This window comes from Colletotrichum costaricense (genome assembly GCF_030867565.1).
Source record: "Colletotrichum costaricense strain IMI 309622 chromosome Unknown Scaffold_4.1, whole genome shotgun sequence".
In the NCBI taxonomy this organism is placed as follows: Eukaryota; Fungi; Ascomycota; class Sordariomycetes; order Glomerellales; family Glomerellaceae; genus Colletotrichum; species Colletotrichum costaricense.
The window spans coordinates 1,674,258-1,694,529 of record NW_026848233.1 but is presented as its reverse complement, the minus strand read 5'-3'; the positions used below and the strand labels follow the sequence as shown (position 1 = coordinate 1,694,529).

The 20,272-nt window shown below is 54.8% G+C and overlaps 5 protein-coding genes across 5 annotated transcripts; 1 reads left to right on the top strand and 4 right to left on the bottom strand.

Annotated features, from left to right (window-relative positions):
- Positions 1–1,690: 1,690 nt before the first annotated feature.
- On the bottom strand, positions 1,691–3,711 carry CCOS01_04603 (major facilitator superfamily transporter; the record flags this gene model as incomplete). The annotated part of the gene is made up of 5 exons (XM_060452784.1): positions 1,691–2,138; positions 2,207–2,989; positions 3,060–3,133; positions 3,356–3,377; positions 3,440–3,711. 5 exons carry the CDS (start codon positions 3,709–3,711, stop codon positions 1,691–1,693), a joined length of 1,599 nt encoding a protein of 532 aa, XP_060316742.1.
- A 1,306-nt stretch (positions 3,712–5,017) lies between these two features.
- Positions 5,018–6,315, top strand: CCOS01_04602 (beta-eliminating lyase; the record flags this gene model as incomplete). The annotated part of the gene is made up of 2 exons (XM_060452783.1): positions 5,018–5,093; positions 5,252–6,315. The coding sequence occupies 2 exons, from the start codon at positions 5,018–5,020 to the stop codon at positions 6,313–6,315; spliced, it is 1,140 nt and encodes a 379-aa protein (XP_060316741.1).
- Positions 6,316–6,456: 141 nt separating this feature from the next.
- CCOS01_04601 (WD domain-containing protein) lies at positions 6,457–8,022 on the bottom strand (the record flags this gene model as incomplete). The annotated part of the gene is made up of 1 exon (XM_060452782.1): positions 6,457–8,022. The coding sequence occupies one exon, from the start codon at positions 8,020–8,022 to the stop codon at positions 6,457–6,459; it is 1,566 nt and encodes a 521-aa protein (XP_060316740.1).
- A 784-nt stretch (positions 8,023–8,806) lies between these two features.
- On the bottom strand, positions 8,807–13,415 carry CCOS01_04600 (C2 domain-containing protein; the record flags this gene model as incomplete). The annotated part of the gene is made up of 3 exons (XM_060452781.1): positions 8,807–10,135; positions 10,186–13,152; positions 13,224–13,415. The coding sequence occupies 3 exons, from the start codon at positions 13,413–13,415 to the stop codon at positions 8,807–8,809; spliced, it is 4,488 nt and encodes a 1,495-aa protein (XP_060316739.1).
- Positions 13,416–16,865: 3,450 nt separating this feature from the next.
- On the bottom strand, positions 16,866–17,828 carry CCOS01_04599 (rare lipoprotein A; the record flags this gene model as incomplete). The annotated part of the gene is made up of 1 exon (XM_060452780.1): positions 16,866–17,828. One exon carries the CDS (start codon positions 17,826–17,828, stop codon positions 16,866–16,868), a length of 963 nt encoding a protein of 320 aa, XP_060316738.1.
- Positions 17,829–20,272: the final 2,444 nt, after the last annotated feature.

The window sequence follows — 20,272 nt, the reverse complement described above, 5'->3', positions numbered from 1 at the left end:
GTACACTGGTCCACTGGTGTGGGATTGGCAAAGCGGAAGCCAAAAATTTGGGCACCCGCGCTGGGGCCTTTTCGGGTGCTACCATTGGGCAGGCGCAGGGGCTGTAAGCCTGTAACCCGATGGACATTGCTTGCCTCGTTCCAACTCAGCCCAAATTGCCTGGGTCTTTTGATTTTTTCCCTTTGCATGTTCTGACTCTCCTTCAGTGGCCTGTCCCCATTTCCTTGACACTGGATTGTCACGGCATTCCCAATTTGTTAGGTCGGCTGCGGGTAAGGTATCTCCTTTGCCTGCCCTGGCCACTGTATTTGATGCAGCGTCATGCCGGACAGATATACAACACTGGGCTGAAAGACATGTCTGGCGTCCCTTTCGAAGCCTTCCCTTTCCGTATCGTCGCCGGTTAGCAGCGGGGATCAGCGTGGCATTCTGCAATGTATTACCGAATCTGGTCGGCGGTGTCAGCGGAGCGGGAAGGTACCATCCGGATATTCATCCTTCTTCCCAGTCGCAGTCGGAATTCCACCAACAATCGAACTTGGACTTCTTTTCTTTCCCCAATTTCACATGCTCTTGCAGTCAAGGAGTTGCTGGCTTATGTCCGACTATCGACGGAGGCAGTAAAGTGATTCCTCTCAGTCCCGACTTCATTCGTCTCCAAACCACGAGATTAAAGAGAGAAGCAACTCCAGGGCCAAGGATGCGTGATTGATTGATTGATTGCCTTATGACGTCCACCAAATGTCACCAAATGTGGAGGGCGGCAGAGCCCAAAGATACAAAGTACGGACCCAAGGTACCTACCTGCCTTAGTAACCTCACAAAGTGGTCTGACACCGGCCTCTTTCGCTACCTCGTCAAACACGCACATAGTAACGCCGCCTCTTCGCTAATATTCCTCAAATTTGCTATTTTTATGCGCCGGCCCCGTCTCACGGTCTCACTCTCACTCACACACTCTCTCAACCCGTCAGTTGGTCTTTGCGCAACCCAAGAGCCCAGACCAGAATCTCTCACAAGGGTCCCAAGGGAGAATACGAAAACTTGAAAGGGAAAAGGGAACACAACAACATTTGAACATCCGCAGGAAATGCATCTCAGGAATGCCAACTGGCATGGAGCTCCCGTCTGGAACAAAGAGCTCACGTCAGAGGATTGACCAGGGGAGGAAATAAGTCTACCGTAGTCTCTCATCTCTGTGGCATGTCTCGGACAAGATCGAGACTCCTGTGGCTTTACCGGGTTATGCAGAATGCATGCTACGCTGGCCCGAGCATTCTGTCTCACTTTGAGTTGACAATGGTCAGCTGAGCATAGGTACCTTATTCCGGACACCCAGAAGATATCCAGGCGTCACTTGAACGTTAGGCGACTGGTTATTGGCACTAATGATTTCCTGTCAGGAATCGTATAGTTCGTGGGCTCTATGATCAACCTCATTTTCTGGAATCAATCAAAACACCGCAAACACATGTTCGTCGCAGCACCCACGAACGCCTTCTCCACTGGTTCCCACCGAATAAGGTACGCCATCCACCGCACCCAACCCTGTCGAAACTCGGCCGACGACGATCTTCCCTCCTCGATGGTCACGTCAACGCCGATTGACTAAGCCCAAACTGTAATTTTGCCAGACATCAAAACGACGCTTCACTTCTCTGCATGGCTTTTGGAAGTCACCACTGATCTACTAATTATCTTCTACGTTGGTCAGGTAGTGCGTCTCCAGACTAAACCGCGCAAACGGGCTCCTCTGCCTCAACCTCTTGCTGAACCGGAAAAACACCCACGGCGTCACGCAGAACGCGGCCGCCAGCCCTGCCAGTATCGTGCCCGCGTAGTTCGCGTTCAGCCCGGCGTACATCTCGTGCGCCACCAGCGGCATCAGCCCTGACGCGACGGCCCGCACGAGCGCGAGACCCGAGAACGCCGACGCCGAGTAGAGCAGGTACGAGTCCGCGAGGTAGCCGCTCAAAGTGTGCGCCGTCTCGTTGACCGCGAAGCCCACGAGAACGAGCGACGCCGTGGGCACCGCCCAGTGGACGCCCGGCACCAGGGGTGGGACCGTCCACGCGAACCACGCCAGCCCGATGGCGAGTGCCGGGGCGGCGAACGCGAAGCCGATGATTTTGTCCTCTCTGGTCAAGGGAGGTTAGCATTGAGAGATCTCGATGAACGTATGGTAAGGATACATGAGTAAACTCACGGCTGGATGGGAATCTGCTTTCGTTGGCGGTCTCGGACGACCTTCATATCCCACAGACGAGGGAGGAACGTGAAGACGACGCCGACGGCGATGGCCAGGAACGGTAACGACGCCTGCGTCTTGGTGAACCCGAGCGAGACGTAGACCACGGTGAGCGACTCGGTAAAAAGGTAAATCATGCCCCACGACGACGCCGATATGAGCGCCACCATAACGACCAACGGCTCCGTGAGCAAGATCTTGCCCGGTCGAAGAACGCTGATCCGGACCAGGGCCCGCCAGTCGCGCGCATCGTCCGGGTTATGCCACGACAGTTCTCGCATCGTGGTCCTCTCCCTCTGGATCTTTTTGATAATGGCCCCCAGCAGGATACTAGGCCGGCTCTCCCTGATCCCAAACATGGCCAGGAACAGCACCGCCGTCACGACGGCCGCGCTGTGGAAGATCCACCGCCACCCGACCGCTTGCGAAATATACGCGGCGTAGACGGGGCCGAAGCACAAGCCGACCGTTGTCCCCGCGTTCCAGAGGACGATAATCCAGACCCGTTGCTTCGTGTTGAACATGTCCTCCACGCTGCCGGCGATGACGACGGACGGCACGGCCGAGGCGAGCCCCGCTGCGAAACGCCCTGCGTAGACGGTTGCGGGATCGCGGACTAGGCCAGTGAGGAGGCTCGCGAGGCAGAAAGCGGCGCAGGAGATGAGGTAGGGGAGGCGGCGGCCAAAGAGCTCGGAAAAGGGGGGGATGAGGAAGCCGCCTATTGCTTGGCCTAGCTGGTACCTATTATTGTTGTCCGTCAGGACTTCTTTTCCAGGAGAACTGGGAAGGAGGGGGAGAGAGAGAAGCTTACATTAGGGTGAAGCCCACCAGGGATACCTGACGACTGAGACCATAGTCTGGAGCCGCCTCGGTTGCGGCGACGGCCTGTGTAGGGGCAGAGCCTTGTTAGCATATCATTCTGTCTTTGGTTCTGTATTTGATGGGTAGGTTGACATTGTTGTGTAAGGTAGGTATAGGGAACTTTGGTGTAGCAACGAACACCCCCACGCTGCTCGGTTCCTGCCGCGATACGGATTATCTCGGTACGGTTCGACAGAGATGGGGAGTAGGCAATATAAGATAAGGTAAGGTGGTGTGATCACGTACTCCAGTTGTACTTATAATTGTACTTTTCAACCTGTCAGCTACGGAAAACATATACAAAAAAGAAGAAAAAAGGCTCTCTCTCACGTGTACAGCTCAAACAGAATGATGACTGTGGTATCAAACGCCTTCCGTCTGGTAGTCCAGTTCCGCGGGTGCGTAGCACAGTCCCGCTGCCAGTTGACGAAGCCGTCGGCGCGCCTCTCGAGTCCGTACCTTGCTAGGACGGCGTTCTCATCCGTATAGGTACCCGCCTTCGTGTCCTCGACGACGGCGCAGGAGGAGACGGCAACGGCGGCAAGGGCTTTGACATCGGGAAACCCGGTCGGCTCCTGGGCGTCGTGGCTCTGTAGGACCATGGCTGGGGGCGTCCGGCGTAAGGTGGGAGGGGGAAAGGGGACGAGGGGATGAACGTTATAGATGAGAGTTGAGCATAGTCTAGGTAGGTGGGTATAGAAAAGAGACAGGGAAAAAGGAATATGGTTGAAGAGGAGAATCGTAGAATAAACGCCACCAGAGTACCATCGTCTGTATTTCTCCCCCTTTCTTTTGGGTCTGCGTTATGCTTGCGGCTACCGGCTTATATCCCACACCGCTGATCGACGACAAGGCCTCGGTCTTTTCTGTTCAACAGACACACACGTTAGGCCAAGAGAACATATCCTCCTCCTTCTCATATTCTTAGTCATATACATGTTCAATACAAATCCTACAATGCCAACAAATGCCCAGCTAACTCCGAAGAGGCGAAAGCAAGCGAGCAAAAAAAAGGCTCAGCCTCCAAGTTCCCTTTCCAAGAAATCCAAGAAGCCCATTTGGAGATCGTGAATGCTGCTACAAATCACCAAGATGAAAGCCATGGTGATTAAAGGATCAAAAGGGGAAGCAGACTATTTGCTGCATGTGAGATCCTAGACGGGTTACATCTGCCGTAAGCACTTGGAGGCCGACGTCGCGTCAACGGTCCAATCACTGATACACATCACGGCATTGAACCTCAATGATCTACTTGGGGCTGGAGCCGAGCCCGAGGCATATCGAGCATACCTTCTAGAATCGACCTGTTTAGCTGACCTAGAATGTTCACTAGCCTTCTCTCGTTTCCTCTTGAGGATGGTTATATCGCTGATTTGACAGACCTGGGGCGACGTGATTGCGATGGGCCCTGAGCTGACTGCATGACATCTCTCACTTACATACATACATACGCCACGCCGTTTCCCGTCTGGATGCCCCTCCCGCGCGCGCGGCTGACAGAGGATTGTGTGGTCGATAGCCTCAACCCGAATCCTTCTAGAAACGCCACAATGAGTTCGGATGGGGTGGTGATGTTCCTTTCCTCGGCTCAGATTGCAAGGCGGCAAGAGATCTAAACGTATGTGTCTCGTGATAACATCTCCAATCCGGCTGAGATGAGATCGTCTTGCCTTTGAGGGGCGTCCTTATTAACAAAGTCCCTGCAAGACCTGGACAGCGCTTGCCGGATACACTTGCAAGCAACTGCCAAACTGCCCGTGTTGCCTGATTCCTGGTTCCACCACGGCTTTGCTTCGGGCTTGATAGTTTTCATACAGGAACTACTCTGGAAACTCGCCGTGATTTCATCAAGACTAGCAATTTATACGCCGTCCTTCGGCATCTAAAGATCTGCTGGAATTCCTCACTATGATGCCCGACGACGAGAACACCCCTATCCTCTGGGGTTCGCCCCAAGAAACCGGCGCCGCGTTCGACTTCAGGAGTGAGTCGAACCCCCCTTTCCCTCTCAGTCCTCCTTTCTACGCCAGCCCATGCAAAACCCTCATCCTTGTCTTCATTCTATTCCCGATCACCCGAATACTGATCTCTCTCGCGCGCGAGAGAGAGATAGAGAGAAAGTCCACTAACCTCCCCCTCCAGGCGACGTAATAACAACCCCCTCCTTAACAATGCTAACCGCAATATCCCAAACAACCCTCTCCGACGACGTCTACGGAGAAGACACCACAACCACCGCCTTCGAAACCTCGCTCGCGAGAACCTGCGGCCACGCTGCCGCAGCCTTCGTCCTCACCGGCACAATGGCAAACCAGCTCGCCCTCCGCACCCTCCTAACCCAACCACCCCATGCCGTCCTCGCCGACGCTTCCGCGCACATAATCCACTGGGAAGCCGGCGGCGTAGCACACCTCTCGGGCGCCATGATCCAGGGCATCCGCCCGCGCAACGGGTTGTACTTGACCCTAGAAGACGTCGAGACACATGCCGTCGTGACGGACGACGTACATAAATGCCCCACGCGGGTGGTGAGCATCGAGAACACGTCCTCCGGCGTCGTCGTGCCGCTCGCGGAGCTGCAGAGGATCAGAGAGTGGACTAGGGAGAGGGGGATCGGCGTACACGTGGACGGCGCACGGCTCTGGGAAGCCGTATCCGCGGGCGCGGGCACACTGGAAGAATTCGGACGGTGCTGCGACGTTCTAACCCTCGATTTCAGCAAGAACCTCGCCGCGCCGATGGGCGCCATGGTGCTGGGTTCGTCGGAGCTGATCAAGCGTCTGAGGAGGATACGCAAGAGTATAGGCGGCGGGATGAGGCAGGCCGGCGTCCTCGCCGCCGCGGCGCGGCAGGCCGTTCTAGAGAATTTCGGCCTGGGTAACCGAGACTCTCGGGGCGTGCTGGGGAGGAGCCGGGCGATGGCGGCTGAGGTTGGGAGGATGTGGGTTTCCCGGGGCGGAGTACTGCTAAAGCCTGTTGAGACGAATATGGTCTGGTTGGATCTCCGGGGTTGCGGTGTGGGTTTGGAGCGGTGGAATGAGGCTGGGAGGTGGAGGGGGATCAAGTTGGATGGGAAGAGGGTCGTGTTGCATCACCAGGTTGGGGAGGGCGCGATGAGGGCGTTGGGGGATGTGATGGATGAGGTTCTTGGGAGGGTTCGGGGGGCGTCTGATGGGGTTGGTGGATCGCCCAAGGCGAGGTTATAGATGGTCTTTCATGAACTTTGAGGCGATGCTTCAAAATCTGGTTCGATGGGAGTTGGCGAGTTGACTGAACTTGGAAGGGGGTATCTTATTGTTCTACAGGAGTCGGTCTCTCCGTCCGTCTCCAAAACCAAATCATCTTCCTTACACTCCCTCGCCATCATTCCGGCCCCAGAGCTTGACCGTCCGGTCGTGGCCACCGCTGACAATCCACTTGCCGTCCCTGCTAACATCGACACTGGCAACCGGCCCGGAGTGCCCGCTGAGCGTCTGCACCAACCCCCAGTTGTCGGCCGAGAAGATTTTAATCTTTGCGTCGAACCCGCCAGAGACGAAAAACGTGCCCGCCTTCTTGGGCTGCTGCGCGCCCTTTTCGTCAGGGCCGGGCGGGTGGCCGTCGATCGGGTCGTCCAGGCCCCGAAACCACCGCACGTCCGAGACGGCCTTGGCGTGCGCGCCGAGGTTCGCCGTCCGCTGCACCTTGCGCACGTCCCAGCACTTTACCCAGCCGTCGGCCGAACCCGACAGCACCCTGTGGCCGTCGGAACCCCAGTCGAGCGCGTAGATGGGCTGGATGTGCTCGTCGAGAATCATGACCGTCCTGCCGGACCGCAGATCCCAGATGCGGCCGATGCTGTCCAGGCCCGCGCTGGCCAAGAGGGAGCCGTCGGCGTTGAAGCTGACGGCGTAGACGCCCCTGGAGTGGCCCTCTTGCAGCAGCAGCTCCGCCGTCGTTTCCACGTCCCAGAGCCTCCACGTCGTGTCGTCTGAGGCCGATGCCAGATATCGGCCGGAAGGGTGGAACTCGACGCGGGATACCCTGCCGCCGTGGCCCGTCAGGGTCGAAAGGGGGGTATCTTTGTTCAGAGACCACAGGTGGACCAAGCCCTCAGCTCCGCCGGAAGCGAGGTTCACGGTATCGGGTGACACGTTGGCCTCGGGTAGCGTGGACCCCGGGTACCATGAGATACCGCTAATCTTTTGTGTGTGTCCTCGGAGATTCATCTTGGCCTCCATGCTCGGGATCTCAATGAGCTTGAGCGCTCCGCCCCAGTTCCCCACGGCAACGAGCTCTCCGTTTGGCGATAATCTCGTCATGCTGACGTGTCTCTCGCCGGCCGTCTGACTGCCCTGGAGCTCGAAGCCATCCAGCTTCTCCTTGATCTGTTTCCGGAACTTGACGTGTGTACGCAACGGGATCGTAGACTCGGCCTTTTGAAACTGCACCCGCCGCCGCGCCCTCGGCAGGGAGTACTTTGCGATATCGATGCGTGCCTGCAGCAGGGCCTGGCCGCCGGGTGTGTAAAACTCCTCGTCCTGCTCGTCCTCGTCCTCATCCTCGGCGTCCTCCATTGTGATGTCGCCGTTCTCGATGCCATCCATCTCCTGCTGGTTGGCCAGCAGCTGGGTAACCAGCAGGTTCCGGAGGCGGTCTCTGCGTTCGGGCTTGCCCTCGCCAAAGAGCGTGATCGGCTCGCCCATCTCTCTGAGCCTTGTGCGCACCCGGTTGTCGTCCGTGGGCACCGCGATACTCGCCGCCAGCTTCTTCCTCTCCATCTGCGCCAGGACGGCCGACGTCTTCTCAGGCGCGGCGCCGGCAAATGCGGAGGGAATCTCGTAGTCGTGGTCGACGGGGACGTCCTCCAGCGCGATACCTCGATCCTCGTCCATTGCCTCCTCGACGTAGGCTTGTCGTGAAGGGTGCATCATCTTGGGCAGCGGGAGGGCTTTCGGCCCGGGAAAGTCAGAGTTATTGCAAAGTCGCGTGAAGAGGGTAATTCGAAGGCGTCATTCGAGGGTTCTGTAGCTAAGGGGGAGGCCGATTGAGCTCCAATGGATACCTAGTGAAGGAAATAATCGTTTGGTATTTGGGATTTCGTAGAGCTTACAACAGTACGTGCAAGCAAGTAGTGAGCTAAAGGTGCGCGCGCCAGCCACAATGCACTCGGGGTCCACTGAAAATTTCTCGGCTACGGTGGCTCTTTTCGCCGTCCCGCTGCCCGCTGTCCGAGTCTCTAAAGGAAACGTTCCAGGTTGGCTGGCTGAGTCCCTACTTTACAAACAAGGCGAAAGATGATGAAAAGAGATTCCTGATGTTTGACCTAAATTCGAGCATTAAGACACGGTGCAAGGCTTTGAGGCTGATGTAGCATAAAAGCGTATGAAGCTGGCTCAGTGAAATTGGATAGCTTGAATTGCATCTTAACTCAGGTACAAGAAGCTATGGACCTGTTTGCCCTGCTCTCTCTACCACCCGTCCACGCCCTATCCGACCGTCTCCCCAAAGCCTCCGACTACGCCCTCCAGTACAAAATAAAATGATAAGAAAAAATGGAAAGACTCATTAGTGGATGGTAATCGCCAGCTTGTTGGGCAACATCCAAGGTATCTGAAAGAGTTCAAAAAGCTTTTTGTTATCAAAGGAAAAGGACGTATGAAAAAAACAGTTACAGTCCAGAAACGAGGTTCGACACACGAGCTGGAACCAAGTCAATTAGCTCGGTGTTCCCTCTCTGCTGCGACTCTCACGCTTGCTCATGAAGCTGCGGCGAACAATCGACTTGGGGCTGTCAGGGTCCAAGGTGCTGGCTGATGCGACGAAGGTACTCTTCATAATGACCGTTCCGCTTCCAAGCTTGATCTCCTTCTCGGCTCCAGTTCCGGTTTCATCGACGAAGTAAAGGGCTTCGCCCAGGTCGTCATCGCTCCTGAGGGTGTGCTCGCCCTTGGCCTCGATCTTGAATTGGGTATCGGGTGTGCATGTGGTCTTGAAAGTCTCGTTGAATCGGAAGAAACCAGTGGCGTCCTTATGGTGCTTGGTCTTGCCAATTGCCTTGGGCTTGGGCGTCAACTGGTTGATGGTGATGTACAAGTCGGTTGAGGGAGGGAATCCCGTAGCAGACACGACGGTGAAAGAGGCGCTTCCTGAGCCAGGGGAACCTGGGTTCAAGCTGTGAACAGAAGCGGCCCCGTTGCTCTGTTTACGCGCGTGACCTCCTAGTGTAGAGCCATTGGAGGTGCCCGGTCGCGTATCGGGAGATTCACTCCCATCCGATGTGGAGAATCCTGTTGCTCGCTTGAGTCCGAGGCCAGGTGTCGGTCCAGGAGGGCTGCCTCCATTCTCGACAATGGTCGGGATATCGTTGAAACTAGACGACGCACCATCTGCGTCATCCTCCTTTCTGGAAAACAAACCACGCTTGAGGAACGAGGCACCTTTGCCCACGCCGTGACCAACGGTGCTGCCAACTTTGATGGGTGCTCCAGCAATGCCAGTGACGATTCTCCCAGGCGCCGCGAATGTTCCGGAAAAGGTAGAGGTGCCCTGGCGAGTGCGAGTGACATACGAGGGCCGGAAAAGCATCCTCAATCTGACTGTGCCCGACTTTCCATCCAGAATTAGTCGACTCTCACTAGGTCTAAAGGGATCCAGCTGCTCAAGGTTAATGTCGGCAGCTCCAAGGAAGTCGGGCTTGTCGGCGAAATCGTAGTCCCACACAGTGACCTTGAACTTGGCAGCCGTTCTCGATGGGACGGGAACCTCAAAGAATTCGTTCCAGGCAGGGTGCAGCGTCTTCTTCTGAACCTTGGTCTTGTACACATCCTCGCCATTGAGCTCAAACTTGCAGTAAGGATCGCTCTTGCCATTTGAGTCGGCTGACGGTAGGTCTTGGGCATCCAAAACATCGACGCGGAGTGTACCCATGTTGTTGATACTTTCGCTCGGATCCAGCTGCATCTTGACGGGAATATACTTGAGGCTGACCTTGACGCTGCTGGGCCGGTTTTCCTTGTCTTTCAACTTGAGAGTCGTGGGGTTGTTCTAAAACTGGTTAGCAATTTGTCATGTTTCCGGGAGATGAAAAAACTCACCAGGCACTGCTTCAGCGTGTCCAAAGTGTTTCCCTGCAGCTTGGCGATGGTGTGGTCCTTGTCCTTGTCGCTGCCCTCTACCTTGTCGCCCTTCTCACGGACCTTGAGTGTAAGACGAGAGAAGTCGAGCTCTCGGATGAAACAATCGCCAATTTCATCAAATGCGTGCTTCTTGTGCTTGGCGGCAGACGAGGTATACGAAGGGAAGGCCATGTCGTCGACCCAGACCTCCAAGTGTGTGTTGTGCTCAGGCATCTCCGCTTCCATGAGCTTGAAGATCAAGAGACCAGACTCATACTTCAGAAGCTCCTGAGGGGACAGCCGAATCTTAGGCGGGCCGCTCTCATCCTTGGATTTCCTGGGCATAGTAGGTGAGACAGGAGTGACTGGTGTCTTTGGCGGACTGATTTCCAACTCGGCTCCGTCCTTCTTCTCTTCGGTCTTCTTCTCCATGGAGCTGCTGAATTTACCGGCCTCTGACGATCGCGGAGCATCCTCGATCGCCTTCGCAGCTGCAGCCGCCTCAGCCTCTTCCTCCTCGTCTTCGGGGTCGGCAACATTGAGACAAGGGAAAAAGGATACCGTGTAGGTCAGAACACCCTTTGCGATGCCCTTGCCATGAAGCTGCAGACCACCCTGGAACATCTTCTTCTGATCGTGAACGTTGTACTCGCCGTTCTCAGCTTGCGAGATGTAGTCGCCAGCGAATACTTCAATCAAACCAAGACTGCGATCCTTGCCCATCTTCTCAGAGTCCATGACTTCGAGCGTAAGACGCTCGCGAGCCGAGTGGACTGGAACGTAGAGAACCTCATCAAAGTCGGGATCAAGAGTGTTCTTATGGGTAACTGTGCGAGCCTTCTCAATGCCGGAGAGAAGAACGCGCACGTAGGGGTCGGATTTGCCGAGAGTCTCGAAGTTGCGAAGGTCCTTTGCGTTCTTGAAGTGGAAACGCATAACACCAACCGGGGTGACGTAACCTCCCGTACCACCGACTACACCAGAAAGAGCAACCGGCTTCCATTGAGCCATCATCTTCACGCGACCGGTCGCGACGCCAGAGAGATGGAACCACTCCTGGCTCTTGCCCATGCACTCCAGCATGTCCTCGAGTTTGATCTGGTACTTGCCGATGACCTGGTCGCCAGTAAGATCGCGGTCGTCTTTGATCGTGACTCCAAGTTTAGCGTTCTTCTTGTCCGTAATCAACATCTCCTTCGAGCCATTATCCCAGATCGGGTTATTGGTCCTCTTTAGCTTCTTTGTAGAGTGGACGTCTCGGCCGTTGAGATGCAGAGTAGCATAAGGGTTGAGAAGACCGACAAGACTCTTGGTGCCATCCAAATCCTTAGCCTGCTCCACTGTGAATCTGAGAATACCCGTGTTGGAGTCGGGCGGAGGCTCCAAGCTGCCGTCTTCCAACTTCTTGGGCTCCATGACTGGGAAGAATCGGATATCGCAGGAGAGCTGACCTCGAGCCTTGCCGTCTGCAATGACTTCAAGGACTTCATTCTCGTGAACAGCCAGTTCCTCGACCTGATCGAGAGCAAACGATGCCACGCCCAGTTCCTTGTGTTTTCTGAAGTCATTGTAGTCGAATACTTGGATATCCAGAGAGTCATTGAAAGAAGTGATGATGATGTAGTGAGTCTCGTTCCAGCGCGGGTTTCCGGTGTCCTTGACGTGCTTTGTGCGGGCAAGCTGCTGGCGGCGATTCAAGGTCAAGGCGGCATACGGATCGGGCGAACCAGAGAAGTTGTCCGGGTTCTTGAGGCCCTGAGCGCCATGGAGAGTAACAGCAACCACGCCGATAGCCTGGTCAACCGGGGTTCCAGCCAGCATCTTGGCTACTTCAATGGGGAATACGTTGGGAGAGTACATCATGGGAGCCAGGTTGCCGTGGATCTGCTCGAGGATGAAAGACTCGAGTCCAGGAATGAAGTTGATGTCGAATCCGAAAGTCTCACCACCGAGAGGTTTGCAGACGTAATCAATCGTGGGCTTTTCCAGAAAGCACATCTCCACCTTTTCAATGTGAGGGAAAGGGATTTGTAGCTTGATCTTGAGTTGCATGATGCCAGAAAAGGACATGTCCTCAACGATCACGTCCAGGCCTTTGCTAATCATGGCCTTTCCAACTCGAATCTCAAGAACAACCTTTGGGTTGATCTTGTTTTTGACTTGCTTGGAGGTCATATCCGCCGTGTCATTGGGGGTGAAGCTAAATTTCCAATCCATGATGACGGTGTCATCTCCAGCTTTGGGATACGTCTTTACGTGCTCCATTCGCGGAGGCTTTGAGCCGAGAGTGAACGTCTTGAGCTTCAAGCTGTCCAGGAAGGCGGGAGTAGCACCACTGAGAACCTGATCAACAGAGTTGATGATGGTTTGTGCCAGAACGGGTTGATAGATAGGCCAGAACTTGAGCATAAAGGAATTGATCCACTCGAGCGATTCGGTTTCAGTCTCAAGTTTCTTCAGCGAAAGTTCTCTGTTGATGTCGTCTCGAAAGTTGCGCCTGACTCGGCGAATGGAAGTCCGGTAGTAAGTTGAGCAGACAGCCATGAGAATGAAGACCCAGCCAAGGCCTCCGCCCAAAACAGCGACGAGCCATGAAGAGATACAGGCAAAGGCAATGATGGCGGCATTATGGTACCAGTCTCCGTAGAATTTATCCGGGATGTTACTTTCGAGCCAGGTCGAGTGATCTAGGAGACTTGCCGCATCATGGAGGTCGTCAGCGGGCCAGCCGAACCTCGGGGCCCAACCAGTTCTCGTGTATGGTTCTTCGTCATGGCTTTGGGGATCGTGGGTCTTGATCGTGTTTCCGTCCTTGTCCTTGGGTAATTCGATGACGCCTTCTTTGGTCGGGGGTGGAAGATCGGTGACGGGAGCACTCGAATCAGCCACATCGGTTACGACTGAAATACCCTTGGTTCGCTGGGAATGGAAGCCTGCGGGAACGGCCTGGCAAACAAGAGACGTGTCAGTTCGGCTCAATTCAATGGTGAAGTGGGGAACTCGGTTGCGCAACTCACAGCTGCAGCTTGGCGGCGCTTCTCTTCAGGGCTCGCATCGGGGTCGAAGGTGAAGGCGGTGATACCAGCCTTCTTGGACTCTTCGACAATCTTCTTCTGAGCATCGTCTGCGGAAACGTTGGATTCGGGATCCTGGGCAGCCTCGACGACACCCTGAACCTTGAGCTCGTTCTTCTCGAGTGCGGAAGCCATCTTGTCAAGCTCTCGGGCGCCGCGCGGAGCAGCTTAATGTGGGATGACCGAGTCAATTAGCCAGGCGCTCAGCTTGCGATGCTGTACCGACGCATGCAATTGTAGCTCTTGCAATGGACGAGGTAGACCGGTGGCCTCGTTGGAATTGGAGTTTGGAGGGGAGAGAGTGAACAAGTAACGAAATTGGAGAAGGGACGCGAGGAGGGTCTCAGGGAGGGTCTCGGACTAAAAAGAGACGAGAAGAGAGAAGTAGATCGGCGACAGGGAAAAAGGAGGGAGTGAATGGAGAGTGGCCGGACTGTGGCTGGTCGGCCAGTAGTTGGAATACTAAGATAGCTTAGTGAAGAAATTGTGGAGGGTGGCACGAAGTAGAACAAGATTCGGTAGAAGAAAGACAGAAGGCGGGAAGCCACGAAGCCAAGGTGGAGGGAGGGCAAGGCAAAGGTGGCAGTGATGAAGTGGATGGAGAATCAGAAAGGTGAAGGTTGGATTGGGAATTTGGCACAGATACGTCAGGTTCGCTAGCGGCTACGCCGTGGCATGGATTGGGTAGCCGGTACGAAGTACTTGGTGCGTTTGGAGACGGTTGGAACTTGGAGAGACTGCCCGGGCGGAACAACAGGCCGATCGATGGGGTGGGCGTCAATGGAAGGTGGTGCAGAGTGTACAAGTGCCATGTACAAGTTTTCTGACCAACTGGAACCTACCTTAATGCAAGAAAGTGAGTGCAAGTGCAAGTGCGACTGGGACATTACAAGATTACGACTGCAGCTTCAACCGGTTCATGGCACCAGAAAAGCGAGACGAGCAGAGCAGGGGGTGGGGGGTTTTAACCGTCAGGCAAGGTGCGATGCTAAACCAGAAGGGTACCTCGAATGCTTGGCTAAGACCATGATTTCCAGTAACCACACCTCCCTTATTTTCTTTGGATACCTAAGGTAAGGTATCTTTTGGATGACTTCTCGGGCAGTACGGAGTGAAGCAATCGCAATGAGGCCTCTCTTCGGGTGCTTTGCAAGCTGTCAACCAGCTTCCTGGTGTCCGCGGTGCAGGAGGGAGAGAGAAAGCGGATAACGACGTAATACTCGCCATTACCTCAGCAGATTTCAGCTGGGGGAAATGCTGCATTGGGCTGTGACTGGTTGCTGAAGTCGGGCGGGGGAGCTGCCTACAGCACCTCAGGGCAGCGATCCCTGTCGAGCCAAACCAGCGGGATTGGCTACTGGAGCTTCAAGACAGGGGTTCTCAGCTTGCTTGGGGACTGGCGAGCTGGGAAAGTGCCAGGTTGGGTGCCTTCCCGGAAAGGTTGCACTTGGAATGGAAGCACCAGAGGGAAGCGGGGGCGGTTTACCTTACCTAGCTGCATGGCGCTGGGCAGGGCAGGGCAGGCTTGGGGAAGAGCCGAACATCCAGCTTGGTCAGGGTCGCCGAGACCGAAAGCTCATTCCTCCAGTTCGTCCACCTCCACTACGAATACACACACTACTGCAGACATACAGAATACCTACGGATACAGCGTGCGGGTAATACCTGTTTCTCTGTCACCTCACACACTTTGGTTTTAAGATACAAGATGCGACACCATTCGTCCGCGCTTACATTCCTCTCTACTGCATCGTATGCTGATAAATTCAGTCGTCTATAAGGTGTTGCGTTATCCGCTGTGTCGTCTCAACTCCCGCACCTTTGCGACATTGAATTCCGCCAAGTCTATCCGATCAGACTCCCTACACGCTCCTTGACCCGCACCGGCAGAAGCAAGTCATCGATCGTCACCAGTCGACGCACTGCTGGTACATCCATGCTTCAGAGGCTCGATGCCGTCGACGACTCGCTACCTATCTTAATACCCTACAAATTCCGAGCTTATCACCTTGAATCAATCGTACACCCCAACATTCCTCACGACTACCCCTCCAGTCTCGACACTCCCCTCTGCACTCAGTCGTCAGGATTGTCAGGGAAGTTCGTGGCTGGATGGGGGCCGAGGTCCTGGCACAGCAGAGCTCCGCCAACGGTCAAACTTGGGCACCCTGACCAACGGTCAAGCTACCAAACAACGGTCGAATCACGTCCATCCCAGCTACCCGATCCTTGCCGGCAATCCTTCATCGATCGGACCATGGCGAACCGATGACAGGCTCATGACTGACAGGCCACAATCACACCTATGGATACACTAAACTCGGTGGTCCGTCGTCAACTAGGTATTGCTGCCCACGATCTGACGAATGCTCATTTCACCTCTCCATGGCCAGTGTCTTTTGCCGCTACAACGATGCGAAACATGCCGTGGTACAATTCATTTCCCAGCGATTCCTACAAAGAAAGGGGAGTTGGAAACCAGTCAAATGCGAGCTGCGCAAGCTCAACCAAGTTAGCCATGGCGTACAGCCTCGCCGTTGAGTAACACAGAGCTTGTCGCAACGTGCACCAGCAGCATCTGTCCATTCATCGCGCCATGTTCCTGCCTACGGAATTTAAGACTAAGACAGTTTCGCCGCCGTCTTGGCAGGTACCAGCCGCTAGCCTCACCTCGAAAGAACGCGTTTTCACTTTTGAGGCATCCTTCATTTCCTGACTTGTGGATTAGAAACTCTACGGACTACGGACTACGATTGCCGATAACGCGAGAGTCAGAGATTCAGAACAGCAGAGACTAGGAGGAAAGGAGATCTGTACTGCGTGTTGATCGAGCTAACCCGCTCTGCAAGCATTGTTGATTGGTCTCAGCTATTTCCAAGACAGGCTCGGTTCCTGGCGATCTCTACCGGTAATCTAACATGCCGGCATCGTTGAACTTAGACTTGCACATCGCGGTCATCACCCAAGGCCGAACGCTAACAACAGCACGACTTTATCCACGCGTACATGCGCGAAACGAATCATGCACCCACGAGCCAAGGCTTCCTTCTACCAGACACCACGCAGACGTATTCACTCGCACGCATCGAGTTTCCGATCCTGCAATGAGGAAAGATGCCGTTCGTCGACGGTAAGATTGAGATCATCTGAAGAGAACTATTGCTACACTGTCCACGTAAATGCTACGCAAACCAACTAGGCGCTTTGAGCTTGCTCAAAAAACCAATTCATAAGTGGGAAGTTCTAGGCTAGCCCCGAGCCATTTTCCGGTCCCTAACCATGCTGTCTAACCCCAAGTCGTCTTCACATGAAAGAAAGAAAGGCCCAGTGCGAGCATTGAAGAGAAAAGAGAAATGAAGAGTTCGCTCAAACAATGAAGGGCTATCGACCAAGACGAATCGCGATCGATGCATTCTGTCCCTGCAGCATGCAAAGCACACGGTGCCACAATAGGCTCATATGCAGACGACAATCCAGAGCAACAGACGCCCAGGCCAGGGAAACAAAAATCTCCGAACCGCGCTCGTCCTCAGACGACAGCCATACTTCCAATGTCCGAGCTCATGAGACTATCATGCTCACGACTTAGAAGTTGGATGACGCCTCCTTTTCGGAATCGGCGGCGACGCTGACGCTGTTGACAGTGATAGTCTTTCCCGACTCGCTCGTGACGCGAACGTCGACGGTCTCGGTTCCGAAACCGCTCGAGTTCTCGAAAAAGTTGTACGGCTGGCGGTTGGTCGCCTGCCAAGTGCTTCCGCCATCCGTGCTGACTTCGAGCTTCGCCACGGGCTCGTTGTGGTTCAGCACTTGCATGGAGAACCAGTTGGCAGAAGTGCCAGTCTTATTGTGGAGCTTGATCGGCGAAGTGATACCGCACTCAACAAACTCGTACGAAGTCGAAATGATGCCCTCGGAGACGGTTCCGAGCTGCGTGAAGGCATCCTGGAACAGATCGAGGTGGCCCTCGTCGCACTCGGGGCACTGGTCTACAACCATGGCTGTGATGCTGTTGCCATTGGGTCCAGTGACCTTGACGCATGCACCGCAGTGAGCGGCAGAATCCCAAGCCTGGCCGGAGAAGGCAGTGCCGTAGAGGCCGGAGGGGATGGTATAGGTCGAGAAGGAGCACATGCCGCCAGAGGTGTTACCGCCGTAAAAGGTCGACTTGCCCTGCTTGGTTCCACCACTGCCGATCGGCGTCGAGGATGAGGCCGGGGTGCTGGCACTGCTGCTGCTCGACGATGGGGCAGCCTGCTCCACCACGGTAGCCGAGGCCGATGCGGTCGTTGCGATGACCGATGGCATCTGAACGGGAGTCTCGACGGGGGCGGAGCTTTCGACGGAGCTCTCGACGGGGGGTTCGACGGGAGTAGGTTGCACGACCGGCGCCGTCGGGATGGGGGTCATGGTCGGGCCTCCGTAGGTCGGGGTGACGTAGAAGGTGAGGACGGTGGTGCTACGCGGCTTGGCTGAGCAGGACTTGACGGGCTTGGCGAAGGCCATGTGAGCGGCCGAGGCGGCCAACAAGAGAATGGATTGCTTCATTGTGTCGAAGACGATGGACGTGATAACGATATGTTACGGTGAGGTTCCTAGCCAAGGAGGAACTACTGATCGGATGCAGATTCAATTCGGACAGAGACAAGCTCGGTGTCTTTTCTTTGGATAATGACAGAATAGCAGTCGGCAATATCAACAAGTGAAGGAATGTCGGACCTCAAAGGGGTACAGCAAGAGTTCCAGACCAGCGTGGATAGAGAGAGAAAGGGTCAAGGAAAGACTTCACACCTACATTGCAGGATATGGCAATCCTTTTGAGGGAAGAGCCTAGAGCAGGAGGGCAGGCAACCATAACACCGGTATTATTTTGATTTAATCTTACTCGATCCTGCAGAGGGACGGAAGAAGGACAAGCGCCACCAACGGGAAGGAAAAAACAACGCGCGCGAGAGAGTTTTCCTCCTACTGTGCCGCCGCCGCCGTCCATCCTACGGTCCTACCTTACCAACCTGCCTCATGGGGGTTCATCCTCGCTCCTCAGGGCGGACGTGCGGACCAAACAATGCAGTCCAGAACGCAAAAAGAGGAACCACTCCTCTATGCTCCCGGCGCCGTGGTGCCGTGGGCAGGCATGCGCGCTGCTCCGTGGCGAGAGCGTGGCTCCATCGTCATCTAAAATTGACGGGGGGTTGAAACCAGGATATCCAGCGGGGGTGGGAACCCGCGCTGAGGGACCGGACCACGAGGGCCAGAGCCAGCCGGCGGCGTTCTTGCGCGCGAAACAATGCTGTGAAAACAGCATCAAGACGAAACGGATTAACGCCAAGAGTCCCAACTCGATGACAGTCTCGGCTTTCCCTCGAGGAATGTGAACGATCAGAGGGGCTCGGTGACACCAGGCTAGGGCTGAAAGCTGCACCCCGATTCCCCTTCTGTCAAGAATGTGTCAAGAATGGGCTTGAACTGACGTTAGACATGCTCAACTTCAAGCATATGGCGTGCCATAATACCGCTCATGATATAGCCTCCCTCCCCGAATCACCATCTACCCCAAACAACCTACCCGGCCCCTCCTTTTTCTTTCCTTTTCCTTCCCGCATCTTGACAATAATCCGATGAACGTATAAGGAGGGGTGGGGTCGTAGGTTACGGACAGCTAAGTTTCATGAAACATTGTATATCCTTACAAAGTAGGTTTCTGGTACGGAAAGTGTTGGTCGCGTTCATCTAATCATTCCAGTTTTGCTGCACTGTCCAGTGACGCAGAGTCATTTCTGTCATTTCTAGGGTTTTATGCCTCTGACACGGTTTTACACTGCCATCCTACGGATACCAACTTGCGTGAGGTGTATCCGTACTGCGCGCATATAAATGCCCGTAAGCAGCGACTACCCCTCGCCGCGAGAAATTAAGAACGCAGGTGAGTTGTTTTTCCTGCTCGGGACTTTTGACCGTTGGGTAATCCGTACCGAGTACACAACTAGAACAAAAAAAAAAGCTGGGGCAGCAATTTACCAGTCGGCGAGTTTAAAGCAAATGAGAAACTCGGAGACTGAGCAGAAAATTTCACTCGACAGATTGGAGAAAAGAAATAAGCTCATTATCGGGATTCCGGTGGGTGAATGCAGGTCGGCGACGTGTGTAATTGATTCATCATTGATAGACCTGGTTGGTCCTTGCTGGTCCCTAAACTTACAGACTTTCCTATCTCCCCCCCCCCCCCCTCTCTCTCCATCACCTTTGTCCAGGCTGATTCATAATCTTCGTTTTCTCGAAGAGATGCTGCTCGGTTCTATCCTCAAAGAGAGGCTTTAAGGATCTAGCATACACAGTATCAACTACTTCTATTCCTCCGTCTCCTCCTCAGCAAGGTCGGGCCAGTCGGCCAGGGTGGAGGCTGTGGAGCATGGATATGCCCAGTGGAAACCCCCCGGAGACTCGCAGCAGGGATCTTGTTTTTTGGACGATCGTGCTGCCCTGGCATGTTCTAGATCCTCTCCTCCCCCCTCCTCGAGGCTCCCCCCTTTTTCGAACACCCTCGTCCTAGAGGTGGAATGTTCCCGCGTCTTGGCCAGCTACCTACCCTACCTATCCAGCACTGCCTATGATGTACGGATCCTCATCCGGATCCTAAACACGAAGAATATCCAAACTTTTCCTCTAGACTATGGTCTTAGAACATCAATGGCGTGAGCCGCGAGGTTACCTACCTATCGCAGTGGCCTTCCCGTGTCTTGGCTCTTGACGGGAAGGAGGCGGAAGGGGGAGGGGCCGGCAGACGAAGATCACTCTGCTCAAAACGTGGTTTGACGTCGAGTACACTAGGAAGAACGGTCGAAACGTACCACGTCGAAACGAGGCCACAAAGACGCCGTTACAGAGACAAGTGACGTACGTCGCTTACCCTTGGAGTAGGTAGGTATCCAGACTCCGTCCGCTTGCCTGCCGGACGGACCTATGACGGTCCCACGGTGGTAGTGATACAAGTG